Source organism: Enhydra lutris, unplaced genomic scaffold (assembly GCF_002288905.1).
Source record: "Enhydra lutris kenyoni isolate GAN:26980312 unplaced genomic scaffold, ASM228890v2 scaffoldscaffold38, whole genome shotgun sequence".
NCBI lineage: Eukaryota > Metazoa > Chordata > Mammalia > Carnivora > Mustelidae > Enhydra > Enhydra lutris.
Window position 1 is genome coordinate 9,265,737 of NW_019154122.1, and position 17,882 is coordinate 9,283,618.

A 17,882-nucleotide genomic window follows, 5' to 3' on the forward strand; every position below is an offset into this window, starting at 1 on the left:
CATCAGGTCCTGCTAGGAGCAGCTTGGAAAACCCAGCTCTGCCTGGGGAAAGCCTTCCCACCTGCCAGGAACAAAGCCACGCCCACACCCACGCCCGGGGTAAGCAGAGCCCCCAGCCCGCATCACTCCAGTGTGCCCTGTAGCCATCCATCCATCACCAGCGTGAAACAGCCTCTTAAACCTGCAGGCAGCTGGTGGGGGGGGGTCCAAGCTTCCAGAATATGGGAAGAAGCCCTCACAGATGAAAAGAAATCCAACAAGAGAAGACGACTGTCTCCAGGGGCTTCACTGGTGGGTAGAGGATCCCAAAAAGGGGGTTTGTACCAACTTCTCATCTGAGCAAGAGACACCACACTCCCAGCGGCATGGTCACACACCTCTCACCGACTCCCCACACCCACCATCAATCAAGTCGTCAGGTGCTTCGATAATCCAGCAAAACATCCCCAACTGGCTCCTTCCTCTGCTCTTCCCTTGGACCCTGGGGCCCTCCGGGGCTCTAGGGAGTCCCATTCCCAAATGACAGCCATTGACCTTGGCAGGTCCCAAACTCCGGAGAAGTCATTCACCCACCAGCCGTGGGCTAGGAAGATCTAGAAGAACAGTTCTGATTCAATGTGCAGTGCCCAGGGAATGAAAAGAGACACAGCTGGGAATGGGACAAAGCCAGGAGCCCACTGGGAGACACACTTTGCCTGGAACAGAAACTCTGTCCTCGAGACGCCAACATGCACCTCCTGGCCAACATGCACTTCAAGGCTTACCTTCCACTGGTGAACACTCAGCCCCGCCCAGGTGAGCAGGGGAGAGGTCTGGCACTGGCAGGGGAGGGCAGGGTCAGACCCTCGAAAGTCTTGGTCAGTTGGTGAGCTGTTCGCCTCTGAGGCCTTCTCTGAAGCCATGTTCCTCAGGGAGCTCCACCCAGAAAGGACCCTCCCTTGTGGGACTGGCCAGAGCCCCCCAGTCCAGCTCCCCACTGGAGGCCACCCAGCGCCACCCCAGACTGCCCTGGAGGAAGTGAGTCTCCCCCGATCTGCAATCACCTGAACTATGAGGAAGAAAGAAAGGGGTGTGCCCTTTTCCTCCATGGACAACACTGCCCAGCGCAAAGATTCCTTAAATGACTTGGAAGCAGAGGAGCATGATGCGTTCTGCTGGTCTTTGTGGTGGGAGACAAAGGTCAGTGCTCAGGATGGCAACAACAGAGCCACATCACCAGAAAAGCGAGCCCTGGAGATGCTGCCCGAGTCAGAAGACCTTCTGGAATTTGCAACAGACTACGGGCGTCAACAGCCCCCTCCCCAATAAAATGATAGTTTCAAAGCCTCTAAGTGTTCATTGTTCTGCCTTCACCCCAGGACCCGTTTGTGGAGCCCCCTACCATGTGCTGAACTCCCTGCTACACACCAGCTGGGAGACAGAAGGGTTCACAGCACCAGGAAGGCCAACCCTCTAGCCGCATCCAGTTGGGCCCTATCTCCAAGGCAGCTAAAAAGCAAAACTGACCGAGAGAAGCCTCTTCTTGAGGCTTGGCAGGGCTTGGGGATACTGACCAACCAGTCCTAACCCATTTCCTCCTTCTGCCCGAGCCCACAGCTCCTGCTAGCCTTCTTTCCTTCCTCGGGCACCGTGCTCTGCGGGCAAGGCCCGAATCAGCACAATTCTTTTAGATCGTCATGATCCAAAGCTCGTGGGTGAGCAACTCCAGAGAGGTTGCTAAGGGCTAAGGGCTGCCAGCCTGGGCTGCTGAGTGTAGCCCCTGAGGTTTCTGTTTGGGCTGGGGTGAGAGTGAGTGGCAGGCCCCGTGGCACCCAGTGGCCCGGCCAATGTGACCAGCGACATACTGATCGGTAGCATGGGGCTCCTGCCTGGCTTTCTCAGAGGTATTTTCCCCCTCATTCTGAGTATGCTGCTCGCAGGACAGGACAATGGAGGTCCTAAGAGCGCTCAGTCCCACCCTCCCATTTTCCAGAAGAGGCCTGCGAAGGTCAAGGACAACACTGATGGAGAGCCGTGGCCTCCCCACTGCTTTGGCAGGCCCAGCCAGTTCCCAGGATCCACATCACAAATGATTTATCACAACAACAAACTGTTAACCACTTAAACAAACAACAGTGGGGTGGGGGGCACGGGGCTATGCCCGTGAAATCTGGCAGGTCCTGGAGCCACGCACACCTTCCTGGGTTTAAACTCCACCTTTCAGCCGGCTACTGCTCTTTCAATCTTCTTGTCTGAAAAACGGGAAGGATTATCCGAGATAACTCAGGGGATCTGCGGCCCGCAGAAATGTCGGGTAGATACGTGTAGGTTGTGTTCATTATACATGCTGGTGAGCCACTGGATTTTAACCTCCATCTTTTCTCTACAACAGTACCTGGCCCCGAGCAGATTCGGAATTCTCCTTCCTTAGTTTCTACATTGTTCTGAGTTTTTCGCTCGGTGCCAAAAAACGCCTCTCCTCCTTTTGTGCCCACACACCAGGCTCGGGCACAAAAGCCTGCCTGGTTGGTAGCAGCAGATCGCGTCCCCGGCGCTGGCCCAGTCTGCACGCTTGGAGCTATTTGAAGAGCTGGGCCGGAAGCCCAGGCCACAGACATGCAGCCTCGGACCTCTCTGATCTCTGCCTCTTCCTGGAATGTGAGCCCAGAAGCCCAGCGTGCTGGGGCCTCGACAGCACAGGGCTCTGCCCGGACTGGCCAGATGCTGCCCACCTGGGGCCGCGTCCCCCCATCCCCCCACCCCCGTGGCCTGCTGCTGCCAGCATGCAGGACAGGAAGGCAAAGCTGGAGGCTGCCCGAGCCAGGGGGCCTGCGGGGGCCTGCAATGCATCCCACCCCAAAGAATCCCAATTCACCTTGCACTCCTTTAAACACGGTTTTATCGATTATAAATGACTTACAACCAACTGCGCAAGTTTAACAGGGACCGTCTGAGACCATCTGCCTCTGCATCCCCCTGAAAAGCCATCAGCACCCTCAAGACAGCGAGCACGCCCGTCACCTCCGAGTCCCTGGCTCTCCTTTGTGAGCCGAGCTCCTAGCCCTCCTCCCACCGCCCAGGAGACCCCTCCTCCTTAAAGACCCCCATCTAACAGATTCGTTTTCCTCTGCTAGAGTCTCATGTAAGCAGAATCATACAGGATGCGCGATTTTTTCTTTTTCTCTTCCTGGGCTCTTGTCACTCGGGGTAATTATTTTGAGACCCACCACGCTGCTACATGTATCATAGTTTGCTGCTTGACTGCTGAGTCTCCCCTGCTACAGTCGGTTTCCCCCCTGTACCTGCGGATAGACAGGTGGACTGTTTCTAGCTTGGAGCCATCACAGATGAAACCTCTACCCCCCCATTTGCATGCCATGTGTTGGTATGGGCATTTATTTCCTAGGTGAGTAAACGCCTAGAAAGGAATGGCTGGGTCGTATTTCACCCCATTGTAAAACTTCCATGTTCCCATGGTACTTAAAATCTTTGAATACATGTGATTTAGTTTTTCCTCTGTTCATTGTTTATCGTTGGCCTTCTCCCTCTCCTCTGCGGCAGATGGTATTTTCACAAAGATGGACACAATCGTATCTCCCCACCACATGCTTTGTACAACGTGGAGTCTGGCTGGCCTCATGGCTGGCCCATCACCAACAGAATGTGGTAGAAGTGACGCTCGGTGACGTGAGGCCAGGCCATAAGAAACCTCGCAGCTTGTACTTGGTTTCTTAGAACCTTCTCTGCGGGAGCCCTGAGCCTCTCCACGTGCAAGGCTGGACCACCACGAGGGAGCTCGGGTCACTCCCAGAAACGCCAGCACCCCTCCCCCGCCCCAGGCACCAGACACGGGAGGGCAGCTGTCCTGGACTCTGGTAGAATACAGCCGTGGGACCACTGACACCATGCAGAACTGAAGAACTGTCCCGCTGAGCCCTGCCAAGGGCCTGACACAATGTCGTGACCTATAAGAAAGACAGCGGTTGTTTATGCCACTAAGATTTGGGGCTAGTGTGCTCTGCGGCAGTACCAACTGGCACGTGCTTCTAGAATGGAAGCTCCACGAGAAATGGATCTTTTGTCTTTCTTGCTCACAGATCCACCCTAAGGGCCTAGTACGATGCCTGAAAATGGATCCCAACAAGTATTTAAGTGAATATGTGAGTGGGTTCCTAGGTCAGGTTTTAGGAACACTGAGAATATCCACTAATGGAAAACAAACACTGGGATGGGACGGCAGTCACGGATCTGTGTCAGGCATGGGACTTCAAATTTGAACACTGAGACCTGCAAGCCGCATGAGCTTCCTGGAGCCTCCTGCGGCCTCAGTTTCCCCAGCTGTAGTTAGCCTAACTCTACCTACTTCATGGGGCAGCAGGGGCAGCTCTTTCAGGAAGGACGCTCACCTCCCTGGTCTCTGAGGCCAAGACAGCATTCCCTGAGGAGCCCACCAGGGCTGAGAATCATGGTTGAGGTCCTTGGCAGATGTGACCCTGTGTCCCTGGCCATCTTGGGCCGGTGCTCACCCTAGCCGAGCAAGGGTGCCTGCGACTCTGCAAAGGACCCCTCCCTGGCTCACACCAGAGCTATTTTCCCAGGACAGAGTCCAGCAGGCCTTTCATTTTCCTGCTACAGCCTCAGCGCCATGTCCTGACCCTGCCAGGGTGAGGCGGGCACAATGCCTACATGGTGACAGAAGCCACCCCTCCAACCAGGATTTAATGAGGTTGGGGGCAATGCCTTTCGAAAGGCAGTTCTAGAATGTGGCTCTCCTCACAGGTTTGTTCTTCTCCTTCCAGCCGATCAATCCGCAGCCCTTCCTGGGAAGGAAGTTGGGGTTCATCTAAAGCAGAGGTTCAAGGTCTGCAGCCCTTGCTCACACCTTAAAACACGGCCTCTGAGACCACCGGCACTTCTCAAAACTGCTGTGTGTTCACTGAACCATGGAGGGGAAGAGGAGGGACAGGAAGAGAAGCTCCGGGCTTGTGTGACTGAGCCCAGCCTTTACTTCCTGGGACACCTTCCAGGGCAAAGACTGGGAATGAATCCACAAATCCTGGTACAGGTCTGCCCCGCTGTCCGGAAGCAGAGCGCCCTGTGAAACCTTCCATAAGCCAAAAACAGCAACTGTCATTCATTTACGTGGAAAAATTCGTGAGCATTCCCAGATCTAAAAAATAACCTCTCTCAGGCTCCCCTGATACCCAAGGACACACCTTGCTAACAGATCCACCCGAGAAATGCAGACAGAGGACAGATGCTTCCGGAAGTGGTTCAAAGCTCTGGCAGCTGGACGCGTCATTCCTGGGGGAGGAGCTTGGCAGGGCCCCTGTTACAGCTTGCTGCAAGACTGATGCTGGACGCTATGTTTGCTTTTTGTCTTTTGTCCCAGATTCTTCGAGGTACTAAAGTCGGTCTTTTGTAAAAGCGGAGCGGCACCATGTGAACTTTCTCGGGGCGGAGTGGGGAACACCTGTATCTCAAGGGGCCTCTGAGGGTGTGCTTCCATGTCCAGACCTGCTCGCCTTTCCTCTCTTCCCCATTCCACTCCCTCCCTCTGCCCCCAAGGCCTTAAGAATCAAAGAAGCATCTGGTAAGTGTCTGCGAAAAACAGAGGTTTGGAAACTAGACTGTGGAGATCAAGTAAGTCTTGGCTCCAAAACCTATTATCCTGGAGATCTCAGAAAAATTCCTAAATCTCCCTCGCTCCCATGCCAGCGATGGGGAAACTGAGGCTAATAAACACTACCCATCTAGCAGGGCTGTGGGGAGATCCGTGAGCTCGTGTAGGCAAGGCGATCAGGAGGGAGCCTGGTGCATTCCAAGGGCTAAATAAGTAACAGCTGTGATGATTACAGCTCAGGAGAGATGCGCCTCAGTCATACCTCAATCATTCCACCTGCAAAATGGGTGCATATCTTTTTTTTTTTTTTTTTCCTCCTGAATAGGAAGAGAGGCTGGGCTCTGGTACATGCTTCCAGAACAAGTACCAGATCTGGGAGGGTGAGCCCAAGAGGGTGTCTGTATATTTCCAAAAACATGACTCTTCTAGCTTTTCTCAGAATAAATGAAGGATTTCCATAATTAGAACATTAGTACATAGTAAACTCTACCGAGAATCAGACCCGAAGTACTGAAGGACAGTCAGGAAGGGCCACTGTTTGGAAAGCACTGGGGAGATTCTGAACAGGCTCGCCTTCCAACCCACAGACGGACAACTCTGTGTGGAAACCCCCGGACGGGGACATGCATCACTCGGGTACAGAGACTGATCAAAAGCCAAGTAGCCAAAAGGGACCAAGTTGCTGTAATAACGTCGTCAGTCACCACAACCCCAGACCCTGGGCAGATTCTGGAAATGAGTTTATTTAAAATGCTTGGGGGTGTGCTCGCTTCAGCAGCACATATACTAAAATGCTCGGGGGGCACCTGGATGGCTCAGTGGGTTAAGCCTCTGCCTTCGGCTCAGGTCATGATCTCAGGGTCCTGGGATCGAGCCCCGCATCAGGCTCTCTGCTGGTAGAGAGCCTGCTTCCCCCTCCCTCTCTGCCTGCCTCTCTGCCTACTTGTGATCTCTGTCAAATAAATAAATAAAATCTTTTTTAAAGAAATGGTCAGTAGTGTATTAGGAAGATGTTCTATCTGCAGAGTTAGAACTCTCTGGAAACTTCCACTAAATTCTAAGTCATAGCAGCTAAGAATCTTCACATCAGGGCTGCGGGTCAGAGGGGCAGGCTTTGGGTACAACCCCTGCAGGAGCCCCGGGGGCCGCCAGGTTGCAGCTGGGGCCTAAACCTCGTAGCTTCGTGCTCACGACTTCTGGAAGAGGAACACACACACTCAGTCCAGCGTGATAAGCTGCCCGGGAGATGAACAAGTCTTTGATGGGAGGAACGACCTGGAGAATGGAGTGTGGATGTGGGAAGGGGAGCAGGAAACATCAAGCTGCTTTCCCAGCCCACACAGCACCGGGGGGACAAGGACGTGTGTGCGCGTGCAGGCGTTTTGTGTGTGTGGAAGCAGGTGGGCAGAGCCATCCCAGCACCAAGAACACATCATTCTGTCAGCCACTTGGGCCACCTGCTGCCCCACTGTCTGCAGGTCCTGTTTCATCTGCAAAGGCAGCCAGGGCATGGCCACACCTTCTGGGAATGTCAAGGGCACTGGTGTCCTCTCCTACCCAAGGCCAAAGACATTCTCTGTGCCCTAGAACTTGCTGAAGCAGGAAAATCTGTGGCACAGATACTTACCTACAGGTCTGGTTGGCCATTTAAAAATATGTATAATTCACCTAACTTGCACTGAGTGTTTTGCGGTTTCTAGGCATGTCACTGGTTCTGGGCAGGGCCTGGGTCTGATCTGCCCCTGATTTCTCTGAGCCACAGACAAAGGTCCTAGTATGGGCAAGTTTTCAATTTGTTGAATGAGCAAAAGACTGAAGGCTCAGTTCCTTCCAAGAGCTTGGTCTAGGGCAGGAGACTCATTCTGAGGCAGGGAAAAGACCCCAACAGCCCTATTCCTTCTGCTAAGGAAACTCAGGTATCATGTCTTCTCCTCACTCAACGATCACCTGCTTTGTTGAGCTAACGAGGCCAGCTCTGTGCTGGGTGCTGTGTCCTGTGGGAGCCTGGAGAGTGGCGAGCCACATAGGAAAGCAACGTTCCTCACTGCACGCGAAGTCTTAAGAGAAGTCAGCATCTGGGGCTGCGAAGTACAGGGAGGAGAGGACCTTACCAGCTTCTTCCCCCTGCTCTAACAAACTACTACGAATTTAGTAGCTTAAAGCCATGTAAATTTCTCGTCTTCAGTTCTAGAGGTAGGAGTCTGAAATGGGTCTTGGGAGGTAAAAATTAAGGATGCATTCCTTCTGGAAGCTCTCAGGGAGAGTCTGTTTCCTGGCCTTTTCCAGCCTCTAGAGGCACCCACGTTCCTTGGCTCATGGCCCCTCCCTCCACTTCTGCCAAGCCAGCATAATGGGGGTTGAGCCCTCACACTGAGTCTCCGTTCTGTTATCACACTTCCTTCCAACTCCGACCTTCTTTCTGCCTTCTCTTCCACTTTGAAGGACTCTCGTGATTACACTGGACTTACTGGATAACCCTGAATAACCCCCCATCTCAAGGACATCTGATTAACAATCTGGATTCCCCTCTGCCCGTGTAACCTAACATATTCACAGGTTCTAGGAATTAGGATGCAGGCATTTTGGGGATGGGGGTTGGGGGCATGATACTGACAAGCATAGGCCCTGAGCTACCAGATAGAGAAAAGTCCAGGAAGATTTTTGGAGGAAGCAGAGCCTGAATCAGGGCTTGGAGAAGAGAAGGGAGGTGATCCAGGAACCATCTGTATGTAATCACATATGTCCTCATGCTCAAGGGAGACAGAAGAGATCGCAAAGGTTGGGAGAAGGACATGGGTACCTGCTACAACACCCCACTTCTGATACGGTTTCCTGCCCCAAGTCTCCCCAGTCCTCGAACTTCTGAGCATGGCCCCGAGGTTCTCCACGATCATCTCTCACCACCTCCCTGTTACAAAGCCTTGGCCCAGTGCTTCCCTTCCCCGCTCCCCCCATACACAGACTGGTGTTCTTGCCTCTGCTCAGGCTGCTTCCCCTGCAGCAGTAGCCTCCCTGTGCCTGCCAGCATCCCCTAAGGGCTAGAGTCCACCCCCATGACGTCCAAACCCAGTTCTAACCAGGTACCGTGCATACTCCTGCCATACTCGCAGCCTACCTCCCAGGCCTCCTGAGAGGATTAAGTGAGCTGAAGGTCTGCAGCACGTGGCACAGAAACGATGCTCAGAAATGCTAGCTGTCACCACTACCACCAGAAATATCATTTCAGGGGATCCATGAGGAAAGCTATTTTCATAACGATACTATGACGCTATTTGCCTTTTTTACTGTGTTATTTGTACTGTGGGTACAAAAGCAATGCTGGGGAAGATGTTGACATCTTGGCAAACATCACAGTAGAGGCATCAAACTGTATGAGTAGATATTAGTAGTCATTATAGTCTTAACACCATGCACTTGTTCTCGGAAAAAAAAATGGGGGGGGCACTATTTGACTAATGAATGTCTTTGATGAAGCAGTAAAAATTATTAATTTTATTAAAGCTTGATCCCCAAGTATATGTCTTTTTAAGAAAAATGGAAGAACACTGAAAGTTCCTTTGCTGCAAACCAAAGAACAAAGGCTGTCTTGAGGACAATCATTTGCACGACTGTTTGAGTTGCAAGCTAAACTAGCCACTTTTCCCACAGAACATTACGTGCACTTGAAGGAACAAATGCCCAATCCTGTTAACCAAGAGATCTGGCAAATGACTAAGTCCACACATGAGCTACGTGAGCTGGCCTGTTATTTCTTAGAAAACAACTGACCGGGCACCTGGGTGGCTCAGTTGGTTAAGCAACTGCCTTCAGCTCAGGTCATGATCCTGAGTCCCATGACTCAGGATCAGAGGGAGTCTGCTTCTCCCTCTCATCTCTCCCCTCTAATGGTCTCTCTCTCTCTCAAATAAATAAATAAAATCTTAAAAAAAAAAAAAACTGACCATACTTGTTGTCAAAGATTAAAATCTGAGCTTTTGAACAAACGTGAGAATTTCCACAGGCTTGATCTGCCACCGTGACCTCAACAGCTTCTCAAGACTCAAAGACTTTTCTGATGACATGCGTGGTGATGTGAACACGTGTGACTTTTTGATCATAGATCAGGAAGTATGTCATCATTGGGAAGCTCAGCATCACCCCCTCACTCAAGTGATCACTGATAGATGCTTAAATCTTGTGTGCGGTATAGTACCCATTTGAAGTGCCAATGAAACCAATGGCTTCGTCCACTGTTAACAGAGCACAAAACCCTCATTGGATGAACTCTGAGACACCACGCTGCAGCAGATCTCTACAAAACTACCGTTTGGTGGGTTTGAGGATGCCAACCAAGAAAAATACCTACACTCATCTAATAATAAGGCAATCAATGCACTCCTCCCTTTTCCTCCTACTTATCTGAGTGATGCCAGATTTTCAACCCAAATGACAAATCGCGGTAGCCTGACTAAAGGATCAGAGATGAGAATTTAGCGGTTTTCTGTAAAGTCAGACATCGAAAAGTTTTTTATTGTTTGTTTTTGACGTATGGAAAAGTTTTTGCAAAAATGTAAAACAATGCTCTCCTCACTCAAAACTTTTTGTTTGGGAAAATGCACTTATTTTTTCATTAAAGTTTTTTTTTATGTTAATGTGCAATGGGTTTATTGCTGTTGTTTTAAAATAAATTATTGAGGATTTAAATGAGTTTTTGGCTTTAATTTCTGGAACAGTAAATACCTACAGAACTAACCCACATAAACAAGAACTCTTTGGGTCCTCAATTTTGTAAGAGTGAAAGGTGGTCCAGAGACCAGAAAGATGGAGAAATCCTGTCATAAAAAAAATAAAAAGATTTACGAACACAGATCTTTAGTGGAATGGTATATAACGGCAAAACTGAAAAGAAAAAAAGTAGAAACAACTCAAGTGTCCAATAATCAGAAAGTGGCTAAATAAATTACAGTGCCTCCATGTGCTAGAACATTATGTAGTCATTAAAAATTACGTTTTCAGAGAGCATTTATCGTGAGAAAACGCTCGACACACTCGTCACGCTGTTAAAAATGGGGCAGAAGCAAATGTTCACAATCACATTTCGGTAATGCCTTGATTCTCGGGGGAAATCAGGGGACCTAAGTGGGGGCTGAGGAAATCGACAGACTCCCCGGAGGGGTCCCATGGGTTACAAGCTCCCCAGCACATGTTAGGGCTAGAGGCCAGCTCCATTACGTTTAAACGCACACGACACGACTCTTTCTTGAACAATCCTTCCAAACTTCTGCCTTTACACTCACGATGAGACCAAAACTCCTAAACCTGGCATTCCAGACTCATCCCCAAAGAAACAGAGGAATCTTCCACACTTTGTCCTCCCCAAACCTGATTCTTGTCTTTGCTTTGATGTCATAACCCGGGGCTGATGTTCCTCACGTCTGCTTGAGTTCCTAAACCTCTCCCATTCTGGAAAATTCTGGTCTCATCCAAACTCAAACCAAAGACAGGCGCAGGTAGGTAGGGTACCACCAGGGAGGAAGTCCTGGGGGCTTGGCGTTCTCCTGCAAATACCGCAGGGATGCCGGCTGTTAACAAGTGTCACCCAACATCTGCTGCTTACTTGGTTTGCACATTTATTCTCATTCTCCTCACTATGGGCATATAAATCCCTTTTCATGCCCCAGCCTCCTTCTGTCCACATCTGTCTGCAATTTACTCGCCACGTGCCGTGGTTGGGAGGAAGTATCTTATTTATGACTTTGTAGGATGGCAGGCAGGATGCTCGGGCCGGCTGAAGGTGCCCACTGCTTTTCGGGAGCACTGCTGCCTTGAGCTTGGATGGGCTCAGGGCCTCGAAGGTCTGGGCCACTCTAACAGGAATCAGGAGACCAACAGCTCCAGGCAGGTCTGAGGAGGTGTGCCAAGCCCCCTCTCATCTGGCAATCACTAAGTATATGCACTAACAGCACTAGGCACTGGGCCAAGCACTTTATATCTCATTTAATCCCCATGACAACCCTCGGAAATGGCTGCTGTTACTAGCCTCAATGATAAGAGAAATAGCTTTGTTATTGTTACCCTCAGCCAGAGGACTACATAGTTCAGAGAAGGTAAGGAATGTGCCTGAGGTCACACAGCTAGTCAGTGGGAGAGCCCGAATGCAAACCCAGATCTGGCTCCAGAGTGTGCTGTCCCCGTTTCTGAGCTCGGATGGCCTCCCGTCTCTCCTGTCCGACCCAGCTGAATCCCCAGCAGGAAGCAGAGGTGTGTTCGTGCAGTGGAGAAAGTTTCTGACTCTGCTGGTCATTAGTTCTGTGACCTTGACCAAGTTATTTCACCGCCCTGAACCTCATTCAGGTGAGTCCATCTGTGAGAGGGGGTTAATCCTGGTAGGACCGGGGTGAGTGATAGATACTGGCTAGCACACAGCAGGTGCTCAATAAAGCTTTCCTATCATGAATACTGACACGTCCTTATTGTTGAGATTGTTGTTTACAGAGGAGCCCCCACATCTGGCAGATACCTGTGTCCCTGGGTGACCTTTGGTGACAGATAAGACACCTTACAGCCCAGAGCGAGGAAAATATGCCTGTGCAGCTGTGTTCTGTGGGCCGAAAGAAGGATGCACATGGTAACAACCAGCTCTCTGCCCTCGCAGACATCGCCTCATTTAATTCACCAATACTGTCCCATCACTCAGGCCAGGAAACTGAGGTCTGGAGACCGTAGGCAGTCTGTCCCAGGAGCCGGGGAGTGGTAGAGTCAGTGAGCGTCCGCTGAGCCCCCTCCCTATTCCTCTGGGACCAGAAACAGCTGAGATAAGAGGTTCTGTTCCCCTTCTAGGTCCAGAAGGGCAAATGGGGGTGAGGATTCTTCCCCTAGGTAAGATCATGGAAGACAGGTTCCCCTGACCTTGGAAAATACACTGGCAAAGGTGGCTGAGACAGCTTCTGAGGCAGTCCCAACTCTCCACAGGGTTACAAAGCTTAGGGAGACCAGACGACATCAGCTCGCACAGCCCCGGGCCCAGCGACACTTCCCCTGGGAGATTCTCGCCACTTGAGTCTCTATCCTGAGGGAGGAGGGGATGTCAGGAGGCCCCTGGAAGCTGGGAAGCTTGCACGGATCTGCCTGGACTCCTGGATGGCCGCATGAAGAGGAATGTGCGTGTGCTGGGCACGGTGACTTCCCAGTTACGAAGCATCAGCTGGACGACGGCACGTACAACCCACCTGCTCGGGCCTCAAGACACTGCTGAGCGACCCCACTGGAAACAAAACCCCAACAGGAAAGGGTGCCTTGTAGCTAGACCGGGACACCCTGTGAGAAACTCCACGTCCCAACTCTCCCCGCAGGCTGGCATGGCCTGTGTACCATGCTCCTGCCAAAGGGAATCCCTGGCTCTGATTCTGGCTCTTTCCCTGGGTCCCCCAGGCCGAGGGGAGCAGAGATGCCACCAGCCCAAAATGCTCCTCCTGATGGTGACAGGAGACAGAGACGACTTCTTCAAGCTGCCGCTCTGTCCTGGAGATTCTTTCCGAGAGCGACCTGAAATCAACCTAAGCAAGAAAGCCGCTCTGGCTTCCGAAACGAAGTTTCCAGAGTCTGTATCGTTCTAGGAAACGTAAGTGGAAAGCAGGCTGCCAAGCTGGATTGCCTTTTTCTTTTCCCCAGAGTATCAAAGGCAGTAACGGGGCCTCAAGACAACGCTTCGTGTCAGAGTTCTCTGAGCACTGTTAGAGGGGGACTCCCCCAACCTTTCTCGAATCATCTTCTGAGACCCTTCCCAAAGCCCGCGGCATGTGGGCAGGTGGCTTCCAGGAGAGATGGGTGTGTCAGCTGCCGCTGCTGGGGCCCAGGCCAGCTCTGAGGAAGGCCGGCTGCACACGAGGGCCCACCGGCCACGTTTCCTACAGCAGCCTGTGGCGGTCACGTGGAGGTTCCTGTGGGCCAGCTCTGCAAGAAAGCACCTGGCCACCCATGCCACTTCCTCCCCCGTCTTCCTGGAGGGGACCCCGGACACTGCACTTCTTAGAGGGGAGCTTCTCCAGGCCAACCACGGGACAGGGGGCCCCAGCCCTTCCCCGAGAGGCCACCATAGTGAATGAGAGTGGCATGTGGCGCACGAATGTGTCCTCCCGCAGAGAATTCAGCACCTCCGCGCGATCCCATAACCAGAGGTGCTCAAGGACCTCGACAGTGCCAGGGAAGCGGAGCCCAGCGGCTGGGTCAGTAGCCTGGTCTAGCAGAGATGCCACCTGCCATTCATGCCCCAGAGGGTGGTGATCCTGCATGACCATGCTAGAAAGCCTGTGCTGGGCACAGGGATGTGGGAATGACAGAAGCTTCCAACACGCAAGGCAGAATTCTACCAGAAAAGGGACAGGGCAGCTTCAGCTGGGGGTCTAAGCACCAGGAGACCCCCATGTCCGCGCCGCTCCCCCTGCAGAGGAAGGACCCTGGTTCCTCGGCGCCCCTGTGGCCCAAGCCTGAGCCCCAGGCAAAGGAAGGGAGGAAAGTGCCACCAATCATCACTTAGTCACTCACCCTGCAAGGCTTCTTTGGCTCTGGCTAGCTCCTGCTCCTTCTGGGCCAGCTGGACCCGGAGCTCGGTGGCCGAGAGGACCTCGGAGGACTTGCCGCCCTGGGACTCCTCCAGGTCCTTCGTCAACATCTCCTTCATCTGGCGGAGAAGGTGGACCTCCTCCTGAAGCCGAGCCACTTCTTCCCGCAGGAGCACTAGGGGAGAAGGGCACACGGTTAGAGGAAGGGAACGCGGGCTCCTGCTGACTCGCTTTTTCTGGGGACCGTTCCGAGGTGCTTTGGCTTTTCCCGTGTGCTCTGCATTTGAGGCCTTTCCTCGTGTGTGCTGGGGAGAAAACTACCAAAGCTGTTAACCTTATTCCAAGAGCCCCAGCCCCAGTCCTGCGCCCCACCTCCAGTCTGCAGAGCGTGGCTGGTGGGACCACCCAGCATCCCCCCTCCCCCGACCCCACCCCATTCTCCAGGGCTCTGTTGCTGCTGTCACTGCACCAAGAGGGGCCGTTCCAATGGCCAACATCATATTCCCTCCAATGTCAGGAACAAGTGTGAGAACGAAGAGGTGATAGGAGGTGGCATTCTGCTAGAAGCCTGGAGTGCCGAGTTGGGCTTTACATGCGCTATCTTGTTGAATCCTGCGAAAACCACCTAAGGCGGCTCCCACCATCACCTCCATTTCACAGGTTAGGGAGCTGAGGCTCGGAGAGATTGAATCATAAAGTAAGAGGGTAGCAGAGCTGGAGTCTGAACCCAGACTTTGCCAACTCCAGAGCCTGAGCTCCCAGTCTGACACTCAGGAAACAGTCCCCAAGAGGCACACCTGACACACGTCACAGAATGCAGAGCCTTGAGGAACCTGGCACCGCTCAGAGACATGGGCAGCCACACCGGAACACACAGGAGAATGGCGTCAAGTGAGCAGTAACGACGGTGACACCGTGTGTCGAAAGGGGTGTGCACACCACTTACACCCAACCCTACATTCACGCGGGCCCAGGGGCCTTGGGAAGGTACCCGAAGGTGTGCCATCGCCGGCCCCAGGAGTCTCTAGGCCAGCTCAGTCCTGCAGGTCAGCTGATACACCGGCACCCAGGTCTGCTCACCTGAGCCACAACAGACACCAAGCTGAGTTGGGGGTCAGCAGCCTCATTAGGTCTCAGACAGGTGGCCTCTGCCAGACCCGTTACAGAGCAGACTCACAGTCACGACGCTCACCTCATTGGCTGAAGAAGACTCTGAATTATTCACTGAAGCAGGCCCTCAACAACACGGCCTCTCCCTCATTGCTGACCTCATGCATTGCTCTCCCCCCTGCCATATTGGTCTCTCTCTTCGCAACATGCCAAGCTCTTCCCGGCCTCAGGGCCTTTGCCCCTGCAGTGATCTCCACCTCAAACACCCTTTCTTTGTTCTTCCTGTGGCTGCTTCCTCATTGGGCCCTTTATCCCAGCCTCCTCCTCAGACAGGACTTCTCTCACCGCCACGTCTCATCCTGCCATGGGAGCTGGGGTGCAGTCCTTGCCTGTGGGGGCTACGGCTGTAGAGACACTGGGTCTCTAGTTTGGTTCCCTCAGGGACTAGGTATGTAGCCGCGAGCCAGTCCCTTCCCTTTCGAGCCTTAAATGCCCCAAAATGGGTCTAACCCTCATCAGACTGTGAGGTTCCAACGAGACACAGGAGGCAGCCCCCCTGCAACAGGCCTGGTCCAGGATGTCCTCAAGGTATGCAGGAAGTGCTCAGTACCGCTGAGGTGGTGGCCCCGTTTCCCAGGACGCTTGCCTTCTAACAGCGCCTGGCGCTCTCAGGCACCCGGCCGGGCACTCCTCAGGGCAAGCAACGCTGAGTCCCCTCCAGGGCACGGGGCAGACCAAGGGGAAGCAGAGTGAAGGCCTCAAGGATTCGTGGTCTCTCCACCGCCGGAGGCCTTGCGAACAGGTACTTCTGATTTTGACCCGTCCCTTAGTCCTGTGTCTCATCACCTTTTCTGAGGCCTCCCGGGTTCAGCTGCCTTGTGTGCGAAGGGCGGAGGCGTCCCTGCCCTCCCAGGGCCTTCCTCACCCGCCTCAGCCTCCCCCCAGAAGCCTGAGGGCCCGCCTGAAACGTAAAACCTCAACACCTCACTCCCTGCCGAAACCCTCCCGGACCGGACCGGACGGCAGCCCAGAGCCGCCACCAGCAGTCCCGCCCGCCCTCTCCGACCTCCCGCAGGCCACCTCTCAGCCCCAAAGGTGTAGACGCTGCCTGGCTCTGGGCCACCAGGAGAGCTTCCTCCCCTCCTCACAGGTTCCTTCCTGAGGTTGGTCCCAGCCCAGCTACCACCCCCTCCAGAGACCTAAAGCTGTCCCCACCCGACAACCTGAGCAAAACCTTTATCACTGTGGGAGGCCCACTGCTTTATCCCGTCCCTGTGCCCAGCGGACGCCACCTTCCCGCAAGCAGGCCTGGTTATACCGTCCCGTCCCGCTTGCTGTGGGGTCCGAGGTGCCTGCAGAGGGTGTGATGACATATGGACCCCCTCAAGCCATCTCTCCAGCCAGCAAGAGTTCATTGGCATTTGCCCTATGGAAGACAGCCGTCCAGGCACTGGGACCCTTGGCTGAATGTCATAGACAGGTCCCGTCCTCGGGCTGGCACACTCCCAGACCCCACCGTGAACACAGGCCCAAGGACCCCAAAGCCACACTCTGGGAAGGCAGGCCATCTGCAAGGGAGTGCCCGGCTGCTCAGACATGGAGGGGCTCAGGAACGGGCTGTGAACTCCCCCAGTCTCTCAGCAAAACTGGAGCACGGGAGGTCGACTGTGGGCACTCGCCCCTCTCATTCCAGTCAAACATCTGCAGGCTGCCTTCACTGCAGGCCCAGTGTACAGTGTCCAAAAAGGAGAAAGGAGCACCCTTGGCCTCAAGAAGTCTCCAGGGAGTAGAAGCAGCACATACAAGTAAGCATAACACAGATAGCACTGCACGGGCTTGGGGGCACAAAGACATTTGAAATGGGCCTTGGAAGACACATGGGGTGGTAAGCAGACAAAAGCAGCAGCAAAGATGAGGAGGCTAGAAAGCCAGAGGCCCCTGGATGAATGGGTGGAGGTAGTGAATGGGTCTGAGATAAGGAAACTTGGAGAGATAGGCCAGGGTCAGATTATAAAAGGTCTTAACCCTGACCACCTCTCTATGACCCCAGCTCTGCATAGCTTCTTCAGCGGTACTGAAGACTCTGCAATTGTCATCCTTGCTCCCTGCCACAGACTGGATGTTTGCATCCCCCCAGAATTCATGCAGAACCCTCATGTGGGATGGTATTGGCAGGTGCAGCCTGTGGGAGGTGATGAGGTCATGATGGTGGTGCCTACACGAGTGGGATTAGCACCCTGATAAAAGAGACCCCAGAGAGCTTCCTCGTCCCTTCTACCACTTGAAGACACAGCAAAAAGATAGCTGTCTAGAAACCAGGAAGAGGGTTCTCACCAGACACGAAATCAGCCAGTCCCAGATCTCGGACTTTCAGCCTCCAGAACTTTGAGGAACACATGTCTGTTGTTTATGAGCCACTCATTCCATCGCGTTTTTGTTACGAGCCAGAATGGACCGATCCGCTCTCTTCCATCAATTCTCCCTCAGGTCTGTCCCCACTCACTGTCACCAAAAGTCTAGCTCACAAGAAGGTATGAGTAACTGCTCACATGCCCTCATTTACATTTACCTTATGGTGCAGCAGGAGACAAGTCTGTTTGTATTTGTTTGTTTGTTTGTTTAGGGATGTG

The 17,882-nt window shown here is 53.1% G+C and overlaps 1 protein-coding gene across 2 annotated transcripts in view; it reads right to left on the minus strand.

Moving 5' to 3' along the window:
* Positions 1-17,882, minus strand: part of LOC111154678 (kazrin, periplakin interacting protein) — a 433,844-nt gene that overhangs the window by 94,363 nt on the left and 321,599 nt on the right. For both annotated transcript variants that reach the window (XM_022514491.1, XM_022514492.1), the window contains exon 2: positions 14,126-14,317. In XM_022514491.1, coding sequence (XP_022370199.1) covers positions 14,126-14,317 — 192 coding nt within the window. The remainder of the gene's footprint in view (positions 1-14,125; positions 14,318-17,882) is intronic.